Below are 25923 nucleotides of genomic sequence, written 5' to 3'. Positions count from 1 at the left end.
CGCTGATGGACAAGTTACCCGCACGAAAACTGAATTATCCGTCGGCCCCGCGTTAAAAGGCGCGCGTGTTACGCTCCGCATGGCCGCGGAGACCCAGTTATGGTTGCTCGATGTTATATAATTGACAGCGGCGATACCGCCGTCGAGCAATTAATCCGGCTCGGTCTCCCATTGTACGAAATCACTACCGGTCACCGGTGACCTACAAAACGGCCGGCGAACGTTCGTTTTCGCTCGCGGCGGACAGGTTTCACGGAAATAAGAATTCAGACGTTCGCCACGGACGAGCATAAATAACGAGGCGATAAATTTCAACGGGTGTGTCGTTTATTCGAGAGGTATTTAAGGTCCTTTCGTATTAACACGCTCGTTTGGTAAAATTGGACGTAGCGAACCACGACGATGGTAATTTTATTCAACTCTCGTGCACTCGAACTTTAGCGTCGAGTAACTTTTTAAGAAACTTTCCGATTCGCGGGGAAATTAGTGACTTTTAACTGCGTGGCGTCGCCTCCCATGCTCGCCGCCAGAGGGCGAGCGTTCTCACAAGCGCTCGACCGACCCCTCGGTTGCTATATAACAATATTCCTAACATCTTCGTGTATCACACTTTGGCGTACAATATCAGTGGTTAAATTTATATTTCAACAATTTTGATTAAACATTTTAACCACTTTGAATCTGTGTTTTTATACAAAACCAGAGCTCGACGGTTCGCTGATGGAGCACAACGGGGAAGTCTATTAAGCAAAGAGACGAGTTTGGCACCCGGCTGGCGCGTGTTAATTACAAACCGACGTCCTATCCTGACTGGTTTCGCGTCGTCGAGAGTGTCTGAACGTCGAGACGTGTCCAAACAAGCGAATATATCCTACGCTTCGCCCGGTGCCAACTTCCTTACGCCGTTTCAGACTTTCGCGACGTAACAGGTCTATTTTAACAACGAGGAGCCCATCAGTTCCCTGTCGGACCGTAACTTTCAAGGTATTCGCACGCGGTCGAATCGACGTCGAACTTTGCTTCCCGTCGCGTTACCCCCGCCATCAAACCGCTCCGCGGAGTATATATGAATATCACGACGAGTTTTACAGACGACGGTAAAGTTAATTGAAACAAGGTTCAAGGCTGGAAAGCCTTAACTGGAATTAATTCGAGAATCCGAACGACGACTTCCCAGACACGCAATTTTAACTCTCCGGAGGGCCTGGCTGTTATTTACGGCGAAAACAGTTCCTTTAGCCGCGTTATCTCCCGGAGATAATTATTTATTAGCGCCGGGGGTGCCAGTTTCTCGCAATTTTCGGTAACAGTTCGCACGGTTAAACAGTGGCGTCTGCTCGGAATTAATGTTTAAGGCGTCGAGCGGACGATAGCGAATGCAGGAAACGAACGCCTTGTGTTTGAGCCTGACGCGGCGCGAGTGTTCTAGGGTCAATCAGCAGTGTCAACACCGGCAATAATAGAACGGGCAAACAGAATCCGGCGCCACGGGATTAGAATATGTAACCAGATCTCAGATACTAACGGAGAAACGTGAGCAACCTTCTGCTGGAACTTTCAGGGAGAACTTTGCGGACTTGGAGTGCGTTTCTTGCGTACCAAGATGGCGGAAAACTAATAATTTGGCGAGCTCGGTTACCGTTTGGACTTGTAAACATTGTTACTGTCGAACAGCTTGGGACGCGTTCTTTGTTAATTTCAAATGTTAATAGTACGAGGGTTTAAGTACTGGAACTTACTTAAATTTAAGGAATTTGCAACTTTTACACCTCCTATAATTGAATTTTTGTGTTCAAACAACGATCGAACGGGACAAGCTCGGAATGCAAGATTCGAAGGATTAGATTCAGATTTTCAAGAACTTGTACGAATTGAACTTGTTATTAAATTATTGTGTTGGCTAATAAGTGTTGTTTTCTTCGTTATTTGCTAAATAATCGGCTTCGCGAACTTTGCGGGGGATAATTAGTTACCATTTTCTGTGTCACCGAACGATAAGGGAATTTGCGGTTGTACGCGCGCGATTAAGTTTTATTCTTGAAAATAAAACGTCTTTATTTATAGAGAATGTCGGGTAACTGTTATCACAAGCGGCAATGTGGTCATTCTACATGAGAAAATTAATCGAAAATATGAGATAAAGTCTTTTCATGGAGGCCTTTGCTTTCGAGATAACTGACGTTGAAAATTCATCGAGTATATGCACTCGATTGAGTGTAACTTCTTTAACGCGTCTGTCCATTGCTCGTTATTTCTACTTGTGTTGAGTGCTCGTAAGCATCGACTGGTTGTAACTAGTTGGAAGATACAATACCACAATCAGTGTTTAAGGGGATACTCTGGAACCTTAAAAAACTCGATTGTTTAAAATCTTATTTTCTAAAAAATACTCGAAAATATTCCTACCAATATTGCTGGATTTGTTAAATTGACGCGATTGTAAGCATTTTTCCAAATAATTGTTATCATATCTCGAGTTTCCATCGACCAATTCGAGTCAAATTTAGAATTCTCAAAATCCAATGGTTTATACTACTTTCTTTCTTATGCAAAAGATAAAACAAAAAATAGATAAATTAGTTTTAAAGTGCTGCTAAAATTGTATTAATTGGCATTCTTATACAATTTTATTACATTTTTAAATAAATTGTTTCATGTAACTAGTCATTTCCCATGGAAAACTATTAACCTATTATGTTGTAAATGATGAAAAATAATTAGTTTAAACGTTGCTTTTAAATTATTAAGTTGAGATATTTCAGACTTCAGAAATCCTAACAGCCATGACTGAAACCAGAAATACGACATTTTTTTTATACATATCCCGACATAAAACATTCGAAATAACAGCTAAGAAACGAGTGATTAGCATTGTAGATGTTGTGATTAGCATACTGTTTTTGATACAACGTCTCCTTGGAGGTTTCGTTATTATCGGATGGCCATCAATGGAAAAGCTTATTTCTAATCTGTTTTATATCTATATTTTTAAAAGGGAACTTCAATGTTTCAATTTTTTGACATTCCAATAACTTATTAGTTTATACTAAATCTTTCTATTTCATGGCTCGAATAACCATTATATTTTGTAGAGGGGAAAGGGTAGACATCTTTTTAAAACTGTTTACGAGCTCCAATAGATTTTAAAAACCAGTTTTATCGTATTATTCAAATTTTAACAAGAGTGCCCATACTATCCACAGTTTCCATATCGTCTCGAATTCCTTTATTAATCAAGAACGTGGTTACTTTGACCGGAAATTGAATTTCGGCTGCAATTCCGTTGAAACGGAAGAAACTAATGGAAAATAGCCGACGCACAGTGAAGTATTTGACCTGAAAAGTTGGACAAAACTATTTTAAAATATGGTCAATTTATATCTCTCTAAAAATTTAACTGATATTGATAAAAAGAAAAATCATTTCAAAGCTTGAAGCTTCTACTTTCCAAAGTTACGACTCGCTATAATTCAAATCAGTGTTCAAGGGTGTTAAGGATTCAAAGGAACCTTAACATCGCAATTTTTTCAAAAATTATTCGACGATTAAGGTAACCTTTCATTTTTTAAATGGAATACCATATATATTTTCGCCCAGCACCCCAGCTCGTATTGTTTTTTAAATGTCGTCTTTCAACGCTCTATTGGTTCCAAGAGAGATCCCTCCAGTTGGGAAGAATAGAAATGTTCAACTTACGAATCACGTCTGGAGTTCATTTTAAGAATCACCACGCTATATTATTTTTTAAATGTTGTCTTTCACGTTTTATTGGCTCCAAGGAAGATCCCTCCAATTGGGAAGAATAGAACTGTTCTACTTACGAATCACGTCTGGAGTTCATTTTAAGAATCATCACACTGTATTATTTTTTAAATCTTGTCTTTCATGTTTTATTGGCTCCAAGGAAGATCCCTCCAATTGGGAAGAATAGAAATGTTCAACTTACGAATCACGTCTGGGGTTCATCTTAAGAATCATCACACTGTATTATTTTTTAAATCTTGTCTTTCACGCTCTATTGGTTCCAAGAGAGATCCCTCCAATTGGGAAAAATAGAAATGTTCAACTTACGAATCACGTTTGGAGTTCATTTTAAGAATCATCACACTGTATTATTTTTTAAATCTTGTCTTTCATGTTTTATTGGCTCCAAGGAAGATCCCTCCAATTGGGAAGAATAGAAATGTTCAACTTACGAATCACGTCTAAGGTTCATTTTAAGAATCATCACACTGTATTATTTTTTAAACGTTATCTTTTACGTTTTACTGGTTCCAATCCCTCCAGTTTGAAAGAATCGAAATATTCAACTTACGAATCACGTATGCGCGAACCGTGGGATCATTTTAAGAATTACTGCATTCCGCCGCGCGACGATTACGTGTCAGCAGCGTTTTCACGTGTCGTTGCGAGCGACCGTCGACCCGTGAAACAAGACGTAACAATAAAGTCCAGCCCGGTGAAAACGGAGACGACCAGTGACCTTTAACTCAGCCGGAGAAAGTGACGACCAGAAGGAGATCGGCACCGTCAATCGTCAGACGGAAAAAACGTGCCACGGGGCACGAGGTATTTTTAATAGCGTCCTTGCTAGCGTCGACGATCGATTTTTCGTCAGTGTGTCGGTAAAACCGGCGATAAATCTCTTCGAGTTCCGTAAATAATCGCGTTTACGGGCGGGATCTACGTTTCCCGTGACTACAAACGCGTTAACAACGGTCAGAGATTGCTAGGGGGATGCACGCCACGTGGCAGCCATTTTTTAAATCGTCGTTGCAGTTTCTATCGAACAAGTTCTCAAGGACTTTGACAAAGGATCTACGTGGACTTACTCAGGATCGTTTCTGAGTTATAATATTGTTTAACTAAGAATTTTATAAGAAATATATATATAAAAGTAAATACTGCACGGGAAATTACATTTAAACAGTTCAAAAATGAAACATAATTGCACGTCGTATATTGTTTGCAATAATTATGTTATAGTTGATAAATGTATAATACAAAATTTCATCCAATAAACAATGAATGAAAAGATACGTCAGAACAAATATTCTGCAGTTTTCACACGATAAAACGTAACGAAAAAACAAATATTTGTATCTTGAAATGTGAACGAATACACGTGAAAAGTGGTGAAAAGTTTTATGCTGCAAAAAAAATTCTCAAACATCACTTCTCGTTTTACCATTTTATTCGAGCCTCCCCCCCCTTAATTAACCCTTCGGTCTGTCGTACGAGTCAGCGAGCTCCGAGAGATTTTTCAGACGCTTTTTGAAAGCAAACAAAGTGGCCGCTTGTCTCGCGGAATGTATAATTAGAAAAATTGATGGCGACTCCAGGAAACGTCGCTGCAAAAGTGGACCAAGGCGATTTTCTAACGGGGCCGTTAGGTAATTGTCGAGGATTCTTCGACGCTGGCATGCCGTTACACCGGGGCATTTCCATAAAAATCCAATTTACGAGCGTGAAGAGCGCCGGTGATCGTCGCCATCGCCGCCGCGAGAAAGATTCTGGACGTAGCCTCGGCGCGGCGAAAACTTCGAAATTCGAAAGTAGTTCAACGAGCGCGCGTTATCGCCATGTGTCGTTCGACCTCGTTTGCCGCGAGAGTAATTCATCGCGCGAGAGAACGAGCCGAAATTAAAGTTTAAACGGCACTTCGTGGCCCGTCCAACCGATACCGAGCGCGATGGCGGAACGCGAACGCCAGCGCCACGACGTAAACCGCGGCAAATCGCCAAAATAGCTGGACAAAACTCATTTAAGTTAAAATTGATTAAAAAAAAAAATGATCGTCATTCCTGTTCAAAGTTTACCATTCTGTGGGTCTATTTTACGAGGCGATTTTTTTCAATGTTTACTTGACAATTAAAATGAAAATTGTGTCTTTCTATTCAAGAAACACAAATTGGTATTCTTGATTTTCGTAGTATTTTGGCCTCTAGAATCCCCCATTAAAATTTTTTCCAGAGGTGGCTAAACACTCTGTATATTTTAATAAGTCACATCATTAATACATCTTTGCTTTTCCCTTAATTTTTCCTCCTCCGTCGTAATCAGTTCCAGCAACAAAACTACTGAATATTAATAACACAGAAAACATACTGCACAGTCCAAGAATCATACAAAAGCTAAGTTAAACATAATAATACTGTAATATTTACCATAGCAATTTCATTTAAGTACATGTTCCCCATATGTAAATGCTCGTTACACCAGATTGTCTTTACGAACAATACAAAAGAACATCAACAAAAATGATAATCTAAACTTTGAAAGAAAATCTACAAATAAAATGATATCACCGTTACACACGAGCCATTATCTATCCATCTCTATGATTTTACGCGTCACGGTGACTATAGCTGCTTTGCATCGACGGATTTTCGTAGTTTCTTAAAACGTACGATCACTGGAAAAAGTTGGTCGTTCTTGATTAACAATTTTTAAAACTTCAATCAACAAATTGTTTTATTCGAAAAGAGAACGGTACACGGTGAATTGAAAATCTGAACCGGAACGAACGCGACGTTTGCTAATTGTGGGATTAAACCTCGTACGTGAAAAATTTTTTTCCTTTCAAATACTTTGCGACCCTCGTCGACAATGCTGGTCGTTGAATATTTCCGGGAACGCGGAAAACGGGATACGAGCACACTCGAGTGATAACTTACGCCGGTTCCGTCGCGGCGACCTGTTTTTTCTATTTCGAAAACCCATTAAGCCTACGCGGAGATATATTTTTCGCGTTTTAATTTCACTGTCGCCGCCATTTCCCCTCCGTTGCCAACAGATTCACGGCAAGGGAGCGTGAATATTCATTCCGACGAGGTCGAACGACCATTTTTCCCTGCTGCTCTGAACTCGTCGCGCGTTCCATGATGCATCGCCTCTAATAAAGCGGCCCGGATTTCGCGTACCCCCTAAATATGTCGCCTGGACGATTATCGTGTTACCTCTTAATTATCCTCGGGGTTCCATAACGTGCTCGTTATTTCGTTTTCAACTTTATCGGCCTAGCATGGAACCGCTACAATCCCTGGCAGAAAGTTTTCGATTACACGCGTTGATAAAAAATTTTACGAGAAAGTGTTTCAGGACTTTAAAAATATTATTGTGTACAAGTTAAAACTGACGAGGAATGTAGGGGAGTTTTATAAGAAACTAGCTTTTGCTTCATAAAACCTTTTAAGCCCCCATTCACCTCTACAGAGTTTTAATTTTATGACATGTCGCCATCTTACATTTCAAAATTGATACCATTTTCGTAATTAACGCCCCAAAAAACCTTCATAACGACACCCATATCGGTATTTAGGCGTGTTTAGTGATAAGATAATAATTACGTACTTACATATTAAATTTGAAGTTTCTAGATCCATTTACGGAAATAAGGCAATTTTAATGCGAAACAAGTGTATCGATGAGCATTCAGACCAAGTTTCAAGCAAATCCGTCCACAAATAAAGTATTCCTCATACAAACGTTGCAACCCCTTTTCACCCCTTCAGAGGTTGAATTTTTTAAAAAGCCGAAACAGGTATTTGATTAATTATGTCAAAGAGCATTGAGACCAAGTTTCAAGTAAATTCGACCACAAATAAAATATTCCTCATACAAACGTTGCAACCCCTTTCCACCCTATTTTTATTATCAACCGCAATTCGTTTTCTTACGATGAAAATATTCCTTGTACTTTAATAGCTGTCTCTCTATTAATGTATATCTTTACAATTATAGTATGTATAAAAAAATAGTTACACTAGAAATTTAGTAATTTATAATCTTTTTTAAGGAGAATTTGAAATGTTTCTCTTGTTGCAAACCTTATTATAAACCAAGATGTATACGTTGTCTGTATGTTAATGTATTTATACAATTTTCTTCGAACGAACGTTTAAAAATTGAGACATTTCTTTAAAAATACTGGAACATAATCTCTATAATTCTAATCAGTTATAATTTTAATTTACTTTCCACAAATTAATTCAGCCCTGACCAAGTAAAAATGTCGAAGGAGAAATATATTTCTAGAGTGGTTAAACTTCGATAAACAATTTATTAATAGAAATTGTTCCTCAAGTTGTCCACGTTTCTTTGCGATCGCGCTTCCTACTTCAGAAAATACTGGTTTAGACGATGCGTGTGTGTCGGTATTAAGGGAAAGCGTAAGTTTCCCTTCTGCTAAGGAAGTCTTGTTCCGAGATTCCTGGAAGCCAGCCTTTAAAACAATACATAAACTGTTCCATTGTCGGAGCTCTGTATGGACGAGCAATAAACTTGAAACATAAACCATGAGAATTTTTCAGACCTTTCTGCACTTAAGTTGCATCTTAACAAATTGTGATAATCTATATTTTGAAACGTAAATATTGCAATTGCCATTTCAAGTGGTTGAATTATTCAAGATCACGAAGAAAACGTTCTGAAAGAAATAACTAAGTCGCTGATAGCAGGCGAACATTAAACCTTGCTTCCAACGCTTTGACAAATTAGATGCTTCTTTATAGCCACTACAATATTAAAATTGATTTTAAATCTTTAATACTGTAACACCTCTTTAACCTTTAAGTGGATTATTGGAGCCACTGGAACTCTCCACAAAGTTGAAACTAACAATTGTTTAATATATGCCAACGTAATTGTTTGAAAATTGATGTAATCCTCCATTAGTTCATTATTTTTTAAATGCCTCAAAGAAAAGCTGATTTTCAACTAAGTAAAACATTAAGTAAAATAATTCAGTTGAGGGTTAAAGTCAGAAAAATTGAAATAATATTTCGGACAAAAAAAAATATAGAGAATATGATATGATGTCCAAGAAATAGAAAATAAAAGTAAATACCGAATTCGTACAAAATAAACGAGAAATTTACGAAATTATTAGAAAATAAAATATACATAGATATTTATTTTTTTTTTTGGTATAAAACGTATCTGGTCGTCGAAATTGTGTCCTAAATGAAATAATCTGCGCGATCACCGGTTTCTCGCGCCTAATTTTCCCAATCGACGATCGAGACGATACACTTTCAGCAATGACCGAAGTACCCGACGCGATAAAAACACTTATTTAGAAAAAAAAACGTTAATGCCTGGGAAAACGTCGACGCAACGTTAGAACGCTAATAGAAGGTTTGTTCCGTTCGTTGAAACACAAACTACGATCTAACGGAATACAGGCTCGTCGCGTTTGTCGATGCAGCGCACGAGCCTCGGTTAGCTTAGAACGATACCATTTGCAAGAAACTTACGTACGATACACACCCGTGGCTATTTACTTATGTATGCCAGCGTACACGCGGCGATACAATATGGACAATCGCGTGCAGAATGCAGTAACGACCGCACGCGGAAGATTGAAATTGTATCTCTCCCTCGTCGACGCGTTCTCTCGACTGTTTCGATAACTGAACCGTACGGCCAACGGGGGACAAAAATAACAAACTTAAAAACAAAGTAAAAGCACGACGAGAGTTTCTGAAATTCGCTCGATCCTCGGGTTTTAACGTGAAACTGGAATTGGACGATTTAGACGCGAAAAAGTCCAATTTTTCACCATCTTCGATCATTTTACTTTGGATGAGTTTGCAAATCCTCGAGGATTTTCGTTTTGAACGTTATTTAACCCTAGAAAGTGCTTAAACAGGTTACTTTTTACTTGGAAACTCACCGTTTTTAGGAAATAATGATATTACAATGATTTCATTTTGTCAAGATGGACAAATTTTTCGGCGAAATTGAAAAATTTCAAATCGTTCTGGAAAAATTATTTTCGTTTGCAAGGATCAATTACAATCATTTTTGGTGAATAGACACACCCCCGAAATCCTACCCACTTTCTAGAAAAAAATTCGAGGAGTGAAATTTTTCGACAGAAAAAGAAAATTTCAAATCGTTTTGAAAAAATTATTTTCGGTTGCGGGGGTCAATTACAATTATTTTTGGTGAATAGACATACCCTCGAAATCCTGCTCATTTTCGAGAAAAAAATTCAGTGTGGACGGAATTTCAAACATTAATAACTTTTTAACAAAGTCTCAATTAAAAAATTACTATTCTTGATTTTCGTCTTATTTTGGCCTCTAGGATCCCCCATTAAAATTTTTCCCAGGATTGGCCGAACACCATGTAGCAATGAAACATTTATAATAAATACATTTCTTTTCTTTCTCGAATTAAATAATTCAATTTTCATTTAACATAAAATATACAATATAAAAATTATTAAGAAAAATTAATGTTCACAGTTTTAATAGTCGTTCGTGAACTTGTTTTCGAGGATTCATGCACTTTTAGGGTGAGATATAATTTTTCGCGTTTAAATCGTCGTTTTCGAGCACTGTGAGACGCGTACTCTTTGGAGAAGACAATTTTTTCGACGCCAACGGAAACAAACCAGCAACGTCGAGGGTCGACCTTGCGCTGGCCTCGACCGATGTCGTACGAAAGAGGGAAGAAAAAAGATACAACACCATCTTCTCCCCGAGAGATCTTACGGTCCTCGAGAATCCTGTTACACCGGTATTTCCTCGCTGCACCGGGATAATCTCTATAAGACGTTCTTTTGTCGACGTCTTCTCTTTGTCGAACCTAGATTTCCAATTACGCGCTGTAAAACGCTCGGAAAAGATGCCCGTCCATTATAATTGTCGCCCACCGTTCCCCATCCGTAATCGTTCGAGCCACGCGGAGAACTTTGAACCCTCGAAACATCGAACTTTGAACTTCGAACTTCGACCCTTCGCGTTCGTTAATTATTTCGACATTTTGCTCCCGGCAACTTTAAGATTAAAATCAGAATTTTATATACTATTTTATATACTTTTTATATAAAACGCGTAATATGCACCACTGGTTCATTGGAAATCTAAAATAGTTTCGTCAAGTCGATCGTCAACATAAATATATGAACAGTACTTTTGTAAACCAAATCACTGAACCAATTTGTTGAATATTTATTTGCTAAATAAATACGACAGAGTTTCGACCTAAGTATGTATTCGTCCGCTTCCTATGCTCGCCACCAGAGGGCTCGCGCTCTCACAAGCGCTCGACCGACAGCGCCACAATACAAATTTTCATTAAAAATACATGCATGCGATGCTTATTCTCAACACAATTTTTATCGATGGCGCTTTAAATGGACAAGAATACGCAAAGATTAAAATCAGAATTTTCTCGGACAAATTTGTAGTTGTTTTTTCCTTGCAAAAAGGAATGTCAACACGACTGGCATTACGAGTGGAAATAACTAACCCCTCGCCGTGCAGTTTAATCAAAAACAATTATTCGACCAGATACTGTTTCATTCTTCTTTTTTTTTTTTAACGTGTTTGTACTTGTAATGAAGATAAAAAGCACACTATTTAACACATTACCAACCGATTGAAGAGATCTCCATCTCGTGCGATTAAAAACATACATAATTCACATACTAATACTGATTTTACGAGACTTAAAATCAAATATAACGTAAGAAACACTGGATAAGATTTAATTTACAAAGGACATACATATTTATGATCACTCGCGTTGCTAGTCTTGTGTGGATTCTTATAGTTCCTCTCGAACCTTAATTACTTGATCAACTGTGCTCATAGTTCCTACGATTTCCCACTTACATTTAATAAAAACAGTTATTTATAAATTATTTCATTAGGAGAAATATTTACTAAGCCAGGTTATAAATATAATATAAAATTTCAAGAAACTTCAGCCTTGAATATCATTCATATTATGAAAATAAGACAAAAAATCGTAATTTCAACTGATAGTACCATAATTTATTTATTCATGAAGACTTTCACTTTTTCTAAGTTCGAATCATAACTGTATCTATACTAATTAGAATACTTACTGATTTATTCGTTTCAAATAAACAGAATGGCCAGAATCAAAAAGCTACACTTCGTTGAAAGGACATTATTACAAGGATACGTAGCTCCTACAATGATCGTTACTTTTGGATAAAAATATTACCTTGTACTCGTGAAACATTACCAAATAAATGTACAAAAACTTAGAACTGTACAATCTACAGATATAGAGAAACAAATTCCCATAGAAAGAAAATGACTCTCTAGACCAGAAGATTCTTTCAACACCTTGATTCTTCAGGATTTTCCACTATGGAACTAGAAAAATTAATTTCTGGATTTTAACAAGGTTACAAAAATAATTGCTGGAACAAGTTTTAAATTATATAGTTTACAATGGTCTAAAATAAAAATGTTGGTCCTGCAGAATATTGTATCGATCTGACAGTGAGTGTGTTAAATTCAAAGGTAACGTTAAATTTAAATCGGCACGACCTAATAAAATACGCGTTTCTCGTTTTTCCTTTCTTCTTCAACCGGAAATAAATTGAAAATAAAAAATAGCAAAAAGTATCGTTTTTCGTTCTCGCCGCAAATTACTCGTGACTTTTTCTTTTCCTTACGCGTTCTCAGCCCGTTCGTCTCCGAAGCGTTCGATCGAATTGCTCGAAACGTAACACCGAGACCACTTTCTAGCATCTCGACGTGTATCAGGTTGCCTGCAGGACTCTGAGGTTAGGGTTGAGTAAAGCTTCACGGTGAAAACTGGTCTCTCTCGGTAGAACAGGCTCGAATCTCGCATTCTCCCCGCGTTTCGTGGCCTGCGTGCGTGTCGATGTCAATCTCAAGGCTTTATCCCAGACTAGCAAACAGTACGAACATGCTCCTACTTATCAAGGTGGGGGAGTTGCTCGAAACAGTGGTCAGAATTTTTGACAAAACGATCTATCCACATCTATTTGTCCCGTTATTGAAAATTAAATTGAAAAATTTCAAATCGTTGTAAAAAAATTATTTTCGGTTGTGGGGGTCAATTACAATCATTTTTGGTGAGTAGACATACCCTCGAAATCCTACCCACTTTCTAGAAAAAAATTCGAGAAGGTGTGAAATTTTTTGACAAAATTTAAAAATTTCAAATCGTTCTAAAAAAATTATTTTCGATTGCAAGATTCAATTGCAATTATTTTTGGTCAATAAACATACCTCCGAAATCCTGCTCAGTTTTGAGAAAAAAATTCGAGTAGGTGTGAAATTGTTTGACAAAATTGAAAAATTTCAAATCGTTCTAAAAAAATTATTTTCTATTGCAGGATTCAATTGAAATTATTTTTGGTCAATAGACATACCCCCGAAATCCTACTCAGTTTTGAGAAAAAAATTCGAGTAGGTGTGAAATTTTTTGACAAAATTGAAAAATTTCAAATCGTTCTAAAAAAATTATTTTCGATTGCAGGGTTCAATTGCAATTATTTTTGGTGAATAGTCATACCCTCGAAATTCTACGCACTTTCGAGAAAAAAATTCTTTACCAAAAATATATATTCTGGTCAGAAATGCTTCCTCGACATTACATGGAAACGTTTAAAATATCATAACTTCCGAACGGATTGGAGGATTTTAATGTTTCGACGAGCAAACAACGCGTATTTTAGTGAAGAATATGCAGAAATTGCAAAAATATTCGAACAGTTGATCCTTGATACCGCAAAATGAGAAAAACCCCATAAAAATGGTCCAATTTTCAAACGACCATAACTCCCAAAATAATGAATATATTTCAATTAAATTTTTTTCTAAAATAGAGCTCATGGATACCTATAAGAAAGTATTAGATAAAATTTCCGTACAATGTGAGCCAAATTTATTAAAAATGAAAAACGAAGTTTTATGAAAAATCGACAGTAGCTGCTGAAATATTTCGGCGAAAAGAAAAAATTTCGAATCGTTCTAAAAAAATTATTTCTAGGTTCTGGGGTCAAATACAACTATTTTTGGTGAACACACGTACCCCCGAAATCCTACGCATTTTCGAAAAAAAAATTCAGGTGAGGTGGAACTTTAAACGTTAATAACTTTTTAACGATGCTTCAATCAACAAATTAATATCCTTGATTTTTGTCTTCTTTTAGCCTCTAGAATCTCCCACTGAAATTTTTTCCCAGGGTTGACCGGACACCCTGTATATTTATAGATATACATACATATAAACGAGTTGTTACGTTCAGCGGCAGTGTTTTGAGGGAACGTGAATTTAATAAATCCCTTTTACTTTGACAACGATATCAATAGATCGTCAGGTATGCACGGTACACCAGGTAGAGTTTGTGACATTCCTTCACGGTTGGTTTTAAGCCTCATATGGTATTCTACGACATGCTTTTCTAGATATCCGCGACGCATAAGAGGATTCCTGTTCGCTCGCCTTTCTCTTTCTCTGCTGTTTATCCTTCACACTTTTTCTCGATCGCGGCCAATCGAGACAAGGCAGTCGAAACTAGTCGAACGAAAAGGCCCGCGAGTGATAAATTAACTTTTAATTGAGCTCTTTCAGTGACCATCAACGCGATCGCCACGAGTAAATATGTTTGCTTTCCAGCGTTCTTTCGCCATCGAACGCGTCGCTCAAGAATTTTTACACGGAAGATTTTAAACTTTCGACCTACATTTAAACAGACGTCCGTCCGTCGAACTTTAAACGGAAATCGTTACAACGAAACGATCGATAATTACTCGCAAATGAAGGTTAAGAGTTTTTCTTAAAAATAAACTCTTAAATAAACAGAATGGTTTTCTGCGCTCGAGAACGTTAAATTCTTAGCTTCGATCGTGATCATTGTCCGCTTAAATCGGAACTATTGCGTCTGAAACCTAAGAGATTAAATTATATTTCTCATAATCAACTATTTTAAATCCTATTCGGTTTATTCGAGATGGTTATCTTTCATTCATTCGTACGGGATACAGACATTATCATATACATAAAATGCAGTTAGGTGAAAATAAGTACGTGCTGATACGCACTGTCTGGCAGGAATTCGAGCAACTCTTAATCGAAATCCTGATACTTCGAAACGAATGTAATTTTTTGTTTATAGAGGAAACTCGAAATGTCAAAGGGGCAAATGTTACGATAGACAAAACTTGTTTTAGATAGAATTCCAAATACAATTTATTCTTTCCCATTTTTGGCGAAGGCTTATAACGATCAGATCTGTTTCATTATTATTAAAAATTAAATCATTTTTGTGCAACTAATTTATGATAGCAGAAAGAAACGCAGTATAATTATACCGATTTTACATGAAAAGACTTTTCACCAACTGATCCAACGATTCGTTCGAAAGGAAACGACCTAATTCTATTATTGGAGAACAGTCAGAAATTATTATTTTAGCTGGAATGGCAAACGTTCTCCAGATGTTGTCAACAAATTACATGTCATTCTCGACGTCGCAAATTCCGTTCGTTCCATATTTCTTTGCACTAGAAACTACGTTTACTGACTTTTAGAATCATATTATTCTCGACATTGTAACAATTACAACGAAACGAAAAGCTTCTTCGAGATATTAAATACGCGTAAATATGCACTATCGATTCGTTGCAGATATAAAATAGTTTCGACGATATATGGAGCAGTACACCTTAAATGGGCAAGAATATGCAAATTGTATCTCTACTGAATTATCAGAGTTATTAAAAAAAATTGTACCTGCTTGACAGATATTCAGTTCACAATGCAGTTATAGCTTATGAAAACTTAACCCTAATCGTGCTGTCAGTCACATATTTAGGCGTCTATAAGTAAAATATCATCAGTGTACAAATATACTTATAGATCTTGCAGTTACTCAAACTTGATGAGTGACCCAAATCACACCTCGATACGATTAAGGTTAAATAAAAAATTTTTTCGATCGAATCGAAAGTAGCGCAAATACTCGACTCGATCAACGTGAAAACCAGTTATTTATAAAGATGTTTCTACATTTAGTATAAATATGAATGTTTTAAAACTACACATACTAGTATTAGCAAAGAGACTATAAAAAGGACCAGGGATTTTTTATTTATCATCTACAGAAATGCACTGACGTCAATGGATACCATTTTAAGCGTTTCCTAGAATAAATGCTCGCTAATTGTTTCTCTATTGTGACTGGGTGTCGTTGCTTTTACGCTTTTTCATGTATTCTTAAATTGTTCGTACACGAGGCTATTTGGAGGACATATTGCTATATACCGTTGTATTTCTGACATCGACTGTAACACCGTAGCAATAGGAATACATATCGTTTGATTCTAAAATACCGGAAAAAGGTTACTTTGGGGCAAATTTTTGCGAATCATAATATCGTTTTGAAACCAAATATTTGTCTCTTTCAAAGTGTGTTTGTACCATTAACAGCTGATATTTAAGGCGTTAAGTGGGACATAGTGTATATTTCATATGTATTCGAGGAGATTTAGACAACCACCTCCTTCCCACGAGGATCTCAAAATTGCTACGAACGTCACAGTCGTAATCCCTTGGTTAGCTTTCAAATCCCCTCCAGGATTTGTATTTTCCGTGGATTTTTTGTCTCTTGTATTTCATTTGTTACTTCACCGTTACCAATGTACAGGGTGTTCGGCCACCCTAGGGAAAAATTTTAATGGGAGATTCTAGAGGCCAAAATACGACCAAAATCAAGAATATCAATTTGTTGATGGAGGCTTTGTTAAAAAGTTATTGACGTTTAAAGTTCCGCCTGTACTGAATTTTTTTCTCGAAAATGCGCAAGATTTCGGGGGTATGTCTATTCACCAAAAATGATTATAATTGATCCTTGCAACCGAGAATAATTTTTCCAAAACGATTTGAAATTTTCTTTTTCCGTCGAAAAATTTCACACCTTCTCGAATTTTTTTCTAGAAAGTGGGTAGGATTTCGAGGGTATGTCTATTCACCAAAAATGATTGTAATTGACCCCCGCAATCGAGAATAATTTTTCCAAAACGATTTGAAATTCTTTTTTTCCGTCGAAAAATTTCACACCTTCTCGAATTTTTTTCTAGAAAGTGGGTAGGATTTCGAGGGTATGACTATTCACCAAAAATGATTGAAATTGACCCCCTCAACCGAAAATAATTTTTCCAGAACGATTTGAAATTTTTGGATTTAATTGTTAATAACTTTTTAACGAAGCGTGCATCAACAAATTGGTATTCTTGATTTTCGTCTTATTTTGATCTCTAGAATCTCCCATTAAAATTTTTCCCAGAGATGGCCGAACACTGGGTTCCGACAAACCGATACACATTCATCATGTACTATTATTAAATTATTAAATAATTTCACGTGGGGAATAGGTTACTTTTAAGAATACCTTTCTAAAGTTAGTAAGGTTAATCGATAATAAGTCAAGAGTTTTTCACAAAGCATCGTCTTTCATGCTTCACCAGGCTCTACAGAGTACACCCCAAATTGCTCTACCGCGTAAAAAAGAGATCAATCAAGTGTCCAAGTGAAATTTGTATTCGCTCTGTTCGACGAGCTCCGGTTGTAACGAATACTCCTCGCGGTTGCGTTAAAACGTGTGTGTGTGTGTGGGGAATAGGGGAAAGAGCGAAAGGTGGCAGAGAATTTCAACTGAACTCACCGAGGGGGTGGTGCTCCTGTGCGTCCCTGGCCTAGTATGCGGAAGAGATGTGCTTTTAGGGTTGGCGGGGCCGATGTCAGAGGGTCTTTGACTTTCCCTTCTGGAGGGTGGTGGCGGCGGCGGATGCGACAGAGGCCTGGCCGTGTTCCTGGGATGCTGCGGGCCTTGGAATTGCCCCCAGGGCTGGCGCGGCACGTAGCCGACGTAACCGCCGGAAACGAATTGCGCGGACCCGTTTAGGTGCGGCGGCGCCATTACCGCCGTCTGCTGCGGCTGACCGCCGTTTCGCATTTTTCGTCTGCGGCTTCTCGCACTTACGTCAAATCCGCGCTGCTCGATCTCGACTACGTCAACAACGTTCCGCGGTCGCGGCTTGCTGCTGCACTTCCTTCTTCTCCCTGCGGCGCATTTGGGGTCGACTTCGACGCGCTTCCTCCTTGTCCCCGTCCTCGATACTCTGAAGGTAGATTCTCGTTTCGTATCTTTTCTTCGACCGGGCTCGTGGAATCGCGGAACGAGGAGCACGTCGTCGCGTGAAATCATCCGGAGCTAATCGCGAAGGACTCTGGGAACCGTAGGATCGACGCACAGTGGGTACCCTGGAAATTCGCTGGGCTGCTATCCCCACCAGGATTCGTTCTCGGTACTGGCTCGTCGCTTGTCGCAGAGGTCGGGTATATTTATGTTTTTGAATCTCTATCCCTTGGTGTATACGAGTTCTTGGTATCAAGTTTGAGGATACTCGTCATCGAGTCTTACAGTACATATATTGAAATCAACATATTTTTACATTTATTTTCGTGACCATTCCTTGTACGAACTTTCAGGGGAGAAACTACTGTCATGGCCGAAAATAACAGCAATTTTCAAGAATTTTTTGGGCGTAACTATGAATGATTAATGTTTTCGAAAGTATAATTCTTGAGCTACTCTTTGTAAAAATTTCGTACAAAAATTAATAACAAAAAAAAATTAATTACTATAATAGGAACCAGCGTGAGAGGCCTTCAAAAATTTGTTAGAAACGGGCAGACCAAGAATATAGTTTTAGAAATATATGTGCAGAAGCATATCATCGAACTCTTAAAATTAACGAAGGTATACGTATTGCTCGGTTTAACTATATAGTTTCATTATAAGAAAATACCAAAGAGAACATAAAAAAACGTGTTTTACAGTAGAAGACCCCCTTAATTTTTGAAAATGTTATGGACATTTAAAGTTGCATATTCTAATAAAATATAAATTAATTAATTATTAAAAATATTAATTAATTATTAAAAATATTAATTAATTTATATTTAATTTTTAATAATGTTATGGACATTTAAAGTTGCATGTTCTAATAAAATATAAATACATATTTCAACATCTTGCAATATGCATTATTGATTATTCTTTTAATTTTTAAATTAAGAACATGCACTCACTCCTCCAACGACGAGCACAAGGACAAAAATAAAGGAAAAAAGAAACCATTTTATCCGAATAAATTCTCAGAAGATGAAATTGAACCTCAATTTTAAGAATAATGAGAAAGAATAGTTTTGCTTTGTCATAATTAATATTGTTAGTTGTCAATTTTGTTTAATTTTTTTTTTCTATTATTTTATCTCATAGACTGACTGTATGTAATAAAAAAATATGAAGTAAATATAGGATTTTAGTCATTTGATGTTTTTTCCTCGCTTTTTGGATGCAAATACCCTACTGTGCGATGTTCCACCGTATTCCGGTTCTTTCCTGGTGATCAGGATGTGACGATAACGACCCGAGACGCGAACGGACGAGCGTGGGTGTCTCTGCGTTTGGTACGGTATTCGTGGAAGAAACAGTCACGCGATTACTATCGAGTCGAACACGGCTTACATGGTAGTTCACCCTGTAGGCTCGACCTACAAGCTACGTCGAGTTCTATCGTGCGTTGAATTTCGATTCGATCGCGGTTTCGCCCGATCAATCTCGTTCTCGCGTGACCCGGATTATCATCGATATCGGTTCGTCTATTTTTACCAACTTCCTCGCAGCGTTTTCGCATTTTCCACGCTACCGATCGATCATTAATTAAACGTTCCGCGTGATGTAAAAACAGACCTATTCCGGCTTCTCTGACCATTCAATTTTCCACGAAACGATTTTTTAAAGGCAATTCGCCATGGGGATCGCAAGGTATCTCTCAAAACTTCATTTATTTTCTTTTTTAAATTCCTTCAGTTAGGGTGTTTAGTGACTTTTTAGTATTCACCATAAAAAGGTTCATTAAATTTGTTTATTTGGATCCTGAGACGATAGATCAAAATGGATGAAAAGTACAATTTTATGAAAAACCAATTTCGTTTGTTAATTGATCAAAATAACAGTTAAATAAATGGTTTACAAACTAAAGAAGCATATTATCAGAATTGACAATTAAAAATAAAAGATCTTTTAGGTTTTAGTCCCTTGAAGTTCAAAGTATATTGTGTCAAATCGATAAGATAAGGTAATTGATAATTTCAGATTTTATGTAATAAAATGTTGTATAGAAATAGATAAAAAGTAACGAAATATTATGAATAATAATTATTGCTATAATTATGTAAATATTTCAGTTTTCGAATGAAATTACATTCTTTTTACCGAAGTACAAACAATTTTTTCATCTTAAAGAGTTAGAAGTAAATACAGTACCTAATTTACAATTTGTGTCAACGATCGTGTACAATTCAATTCTAAAATTAATTTACAATAAATGAAAATCAGTGGGGACGATTTTGTAACGCAACAGTGTCGTTCGTCTTCCCAAAACTAATTTTCCTACACTTTTATCGTATCTACGTCGACAAATGGAGTCGACATCCTAACTCTGCATCCATTCCTTTCCGGTGCAAACTTCTTTTACGACGAAGCAACGCTTTCCACGAAGTTTGACGCGTTTCCAGGACACGTCGCTCAACGTCTCGACTAGGAATCTCTGAAAAGCGATCCCTAAAGCCAGACTTCGAGCACGGAAGTACTTTCGAGCGATTCAAGAAGGTCGGTTTCTCGGTCTATGGACGCCAAAGAAAGAGGAAAATTGAGGCGGCCATCCACTCGGAACACCGCCTCTCATCTTGGACCATTTTCGTAGACTCTTCTTGTACTCGCTTTTTTTCTCAAATCCAGCGCCCTTTGCCACAAGTTCCCGGCCCTGTGCAACGGCCACGCTGTTCTCAAACCCTTTGCCCTCTTCCCTTTTACCAGTAACCGAGGTGTTTACGATAAGGACGTGATTTCGCCGCCATTTTTGAGGATTAGGCCTTCGAGACATTTTTACTTGATAGATTAGGATACGGTCATTAAGGAACCTCCAAACTCCACACGGGACTTGGAATCCTTGGACTAAAATGCCAAAAAAAGGCCCAGAAAGTACGAGAAAATGGCCATCTTGCGATAAAATTAAAACCAAAAAGAAAAATCCTCAAATCGTTATACAGTTTTCATAAATTATACGTGATTTCTCCGCCATTTTTTGAGGGTTAGGCCTTCGAGACATTTTTACTTGATAGATTAGGATACGGTCATTAAGGAACCTCCAAACTCCACACGGGACTTGGAATCCTTGGACTAAAATGCCAAAAAAAAAGGCCCAGAAAGTACCAGAAAAGGACCATCTTGCGATAAAATTGAAACCAAAAAGAAAAATCCTCAAATCGTTATACAGTTTTCATAAATTATACGTGATTTCTCCGCCATTTTTTGAGGATTAGGCCTTCGAGACATTTTTACTTGATAGATTAGGATACGGTCATTAAGGAACCTCCAAACTCCACACGGGACTTGGAATCCTTGGACTAAAATGCCAAAAAAAGGCCCAGAAAGTACGAGAAAATGGCCATCTTGCGATAAAATTAAAACCAAAAAGAAAAATCCTCAAATCGTTATACAGTTTTCATAAATTATACGTGATTTCTCCGCCATTTTTTGAGGATTATGCCTTCGAGACATTTTTACTTGATAAATTAGGATATGGTCACTAAGGAACCTCCAAACTCCACACGGGACTTGGAATCCTTGGACTAAAATGCCAAAAAAAGGCCCAGAAAGTACGAGAAAAGGGCCATCTTGCGATAAAATTAAAACCAAAAAGAAAAATCCTCAAATCGTTATACAGTTTTCATAAATTATACGTGATTTCTCCGCCATTTTTTGAGGATTAGGCCTTCGAGACATTTTTACTTGATAAATTAGGATATGGTCACTAAGGAACCTCCAAACTCCACACGGGACTTGGAATCCTTGGACTAAAATGCCAAAAAAAGGCCCAGAAAGTACGAGAAAAGGGCCATCTTGCGATAAAATTAAAACCAAAAAGAAAAATCCTCAAATCGTCATACAGTTTTCATAAATTATACGTGATTTCTCCGCCATTTTTTGAGGATTAGGCCTTCGAGACATTTTTACTTGATAGATTAGGATACGGTCATTAAGGAACCTCCAAACTCCACACGGGACTTGGAATCCTTGGACTAAAATGCCAAAAAAAGGCCCAGAAAGTACGAGAAAAGGGCCATCTTGCGATAAAATTAAAACCAAAAAGAAAAATCCTCAAATCGTTATACAGTTTTCATAAATTATACGTGATTTCTCCGCCATTTTTTGAGGATTATGCCTTCGAGACATTTTTACTTGATAAATTAGGATATGGTCACTAAGGAACCTCCAAACTCCACACGGGACTTGGAATCCTTGGACTAAAATGCCAAAAAAAGGCCCAGAAAGTACGAGAAAAGGGCCATTTTGCGATAAAATTAAAACCAAAAAGAAAAATCCTCAAATCGTCATACAGTTTTCATAAATTATACCACCTTAAAGCCTCGTTCCTAAATACATATTGCCAACCGCGACCTGATTTTACGAGCGTTCGTTTCGTTACCAGCACACGTGGCCATTTGTAATCGCGATTTTCGATCAATCGCGGCCCCTAGAAAACCGTTCCGACAATTTTCGCCCGTACAATCGGGGGTTCTTGGACGTTAAAGTGGTCGATGTTTAATTAAAACGGTGCAAGTTCAGTGCCAAACACAACACGATCGACCGAACGAAAATAGGAACGCCGGGTAAGATAATAATCTGGGTCAGTCGAGGGCAAGATTCGGTGCAGGCGCGATCCGATTGAATTTCTATTTGCACTGGCACGTGAACCGAATATCGATCTTGGAAAGGACGCCTAAACGTGGCCAGCGAAAAGAGAGAGTCGTCGATTTAAAAATCACGAATCGAATCCGTGCCGGTTCGAGATCGGTATTCCTGATCTATCGCGGATCGCTTCGGGGAAGGGACAAATTCGTCTCTAAATCACGATCCTCGCCCACTCGTTCCCTGGCTCTTTCTCTAGACTCGACGATTTAAATTCATTGAGCAAAGAGGTTTCGTCTTGATGAATATTCAACGTAATGAGTCGTACCGTGTTCTCGATCTATCAACGTTATTTGCTACCGATCTGTTTCGTAGATTGTTCGAGTAATGGTCAGCAGAGTTCGTACGAAAGACTGGGTGATATGGATCATCATTGCAAAATTTCAAAAATACTCAAACGGAATATTGACGTTCGTTCCTCAGGATCGTTGGAAAATTTTTGAAAGTCACGAACTAGATAAAGCAAGGACCATACGTTGGATTAAACGTGATAGTATTTTTTTAATATTAATATATTCTATTTTTCTAAAATAAGAGGCCCTATTTAATGAAACATGCATTTGTTTTGGGCAATTATTTATTTACAATAACATAGACATATTCAGGTTTTCATGGTTTGAATATTGAACAAATTATTCTACTCCTACTTCGAGGGTTGACATCGCAACTAGCATAACTTTGTACAAGATAGAGTTTTTAATAAAATATACAAAATTTAATTGCAAGAAGCAGGCCTAATATGATTCAATTCTAAGCAAAATTTGTCCATAGATAATGATGTTTACCTCTTCTATCTTTTTGATTTTGCTAATAATTCATTACTTCTAATGTTACATAACGTATCTTCTCTGATAAAGGCAAAATTAATTGATTACATACTTAAATCACGATTAATAACGTACACGATGCTGTAATTAATGTTTTTATTATTATCTTCGTACCAAAGAGATCTATCTGAAAGTATCGTGATATATTCGACGTTATTTTATTTAGCAGCGAGGAAGATCGTGCACCACTGTTGTACAATAAGCCCAGACATTTTACAATTATTATCTGGAGAGTCGTTGGAACGACGGTTGTAAAAAATTATTATACCAGACACCGTTGTGTCTGTGGCTCATATCAGACACCCGAGGAGTAATCGAACGAAAGAAATCGTCGATCGGGACGGGAGAATAGACGCGTCGTGTCGCCCGTGATCACGCAACCGATCGGACACGCTCGAACAATTTTCAGGGCGGCAGCTTCCGGCGGAAGCATGCGTAGAAGATCGAGTTCGCTGCACTATCGATGCCTCGTCACGGCTCTAAATCACCGAGCCAAACGGCGATTAACTCTGGTCTCGAGTTAATCCTCGCTCGAGGAGAAAGAAACGATCGCGATCGTTGTTCTTTTATTCGCGTTTCACAGTCGCAAGAACCCCACGCCATTCGTTACAGTTTCGTTTTCTTTCTTTTAATCGGTTCTTGTGCAATTAAAATTACTAAATCCGTTCTTTTCGTTTTGGAAACTAAAATATTCGTGGCGACGCTATCTTTTGTGGATTTAAACAATTTCTGTTGTAAATCTTGTTAACTCAGCGTTATTTAAGCAACACGTGTATTTATAATTTCAATTTTATAGTTTAGAATCTTTTCCTGTATGAAAGGCTAGAATTGATTGAAATAAACTAAGTCCATATGTAAATTGCAGGATAAAATGGGATCTCCATTTTGGCATAAACGAGAATTTTTGTACGCATAGAGTAAGAAAAACTTGAAAGTTGAATCGTATGAAATGTATAATGATTTCATGTTTACAGAAGAGGCTTGTTCTCGAGATTCTTATTTTCCTTCGTTATTATAAACGGTTATATTTGTATATGCAAGAGAAAAGAATAGAAAGGGTAAACAAAAAGGGAAGATAATATTGAGCATGGACACGACGTTAAAAATAAAAGCAAAGAAAAGCAGAATTGTGAATATTAAGGACGTTAGAAGCATTGAAGGAAATTACAATTAGTCTGAAAATATATTAAATGAGTCTACTGTACTCTACTAAACGTTCATTCTTCTCCTTGATAGGTAAAAGGAATAAGAGTTGAAAATTTAATTATTCTCAAGATTAAATAGCTTATAAAGTATTTGTTGTATCAAAGAACGTTTTAAACAAAAGTTGCACAGTTTTCTGGGGGACACAAAGCACAGTGATCAGATATTTCCTACTTTTTCATCGAGATACGAAGTTCTCCAATTTCTTAAATCTCGAAACTTTTGTGAACAGATATATCATAAACATTGTTTACTTAGGAGCACCTGTATAGCTTTATTAAATTTACCGTATACGTCCAGCCCTCTTCCACGAAAGAAACACCGTTATCGATCGCTCGTGTATTAGGCTCGTTTCCAGTGCAACCCACGCGCGGCAGTAGAAACGGTCGACTATGGTCAGACGAATATCACAACGCAACGTGGGTGTGTTTTACCTTTTGCACTCGTCAATAGAGGGGCACGATCAACCTGTACCTCTCTCACAAGTACTCGACTCGAAGTACTGGTGGTTGCAACGAATTCAAGTCATCTAAGTAACACACAATTATAACTAGAATTATAAGCTAATGTGAGATTTATTTATAAAAGATGTATGAGAATTTCTCGATAATGTGTAGGTTGGTATCTCACCCTTCTCTATACGTAACTTAGTAATAATTATTTTTAAAACTATGCTGAACCATTAGTCTAAATCGTATTCCCAGTTACAAGACAGTCGTTTACACGTTTAGATTTATCGTACCCCTTTGTACGTTTATAATTGTTTTTTTGACACAATGAACGTTCCTCGCTCCTTTCCCCTTGTCTTTCACTTCCCTCCTACAACAAGCCGCCACAGGTGCATCGAACTGAACCGCTCTTAGGTAATTGCTTCGTGTCTGGGAAGTTACGTAACGCGCTCGAATTACGCAAAGTATTCCAAACATTCTTAATTTCGGCGTTATTAACGACGCAGAAAAAGACTTTCGAATAAACCACGCGCAGAAACAAACTTCGGAAAGTTCCGCGGTGCTATTTAAGGGGGCGAAACAGTTTACGCCCGGTGCCGCAAGCTGATAAATTGAAAGTTTTAAACGAATGCACGCCGGTCCGCGACACCCGGATTCCTTGTCCAGACGGAAACGACTTTGAACTTCTCGTCGTGCCGCGAGCACCGAGCGGGCAAGAACGTTCGACAAGAATCTTGTGCCTTAATTACTTTCGCATTGTTTCGCCGGCTCGAGGAGCTACGGCGAGGAGGAACTCTCGTTTTCGGTCAACGTCGCGAAA

At 37.6% G+C, this 25923-nt stretch overlaps 2 protein-coding genes across 5 annotated transcripts in view; both read right to left on the bottom strand.

The window, feature by feature from the left end:
- LOC122400283 (serine/threonine-protein kinase 25-like) overlaps positions 1-25923 on the bottom strand; it is a 186159-nt gene that overhangs the window by 42590 nt on the left and 117646 nt on the right. For 2 of the 4 annotated variants that reach the window (XM_043401658.1, XM_043401657.1), the window contains one exon: positions 17468-17924. The exons of the other annotated variants lie outside the window; for them this stretch is intronic. In XM_043401658.1, coding sequence (XP_043257593.1) covers positions 17468-17758 — 291 coding nt within the window. In that variant the 5' untranslated portion in view covers positions 17759-17924. The remainder of the gene's footprint in view (positions 1-17467; positions 17925-25923) is intronic. 4 annotated transcript variants of the gene reach the window in all.
- LOC122400280 overlaps positions 1-25923 on the bottom strand; it is a 249626-nt gene that overhangs the window by 145500 nt on the left and 78203 nt on the right. The gene's annotated exons all lie outside the window — the stretch shown is intronic.

The sequence above is a fragment of the Colletes gigas genome, unplaced genomic scaffold, assembly GCF_013123115.1.
Source record: "Colletes gigas isolate AHSC1104 unplaced genomic scaffold, ASM1312311v1 Colletes_gigas_Sc00016, whole genome shotgun sequence".
NCBI lineage: Eukaryota > Metazoa > Arthropoda > Insecta > Hymenoptera > Colletidae > Colletes > Colletes gigas.
Note: the sequence above shows the minus strand (reverse complement) of the source record. Positions and strands in the feature narration are given on the sequence as shown.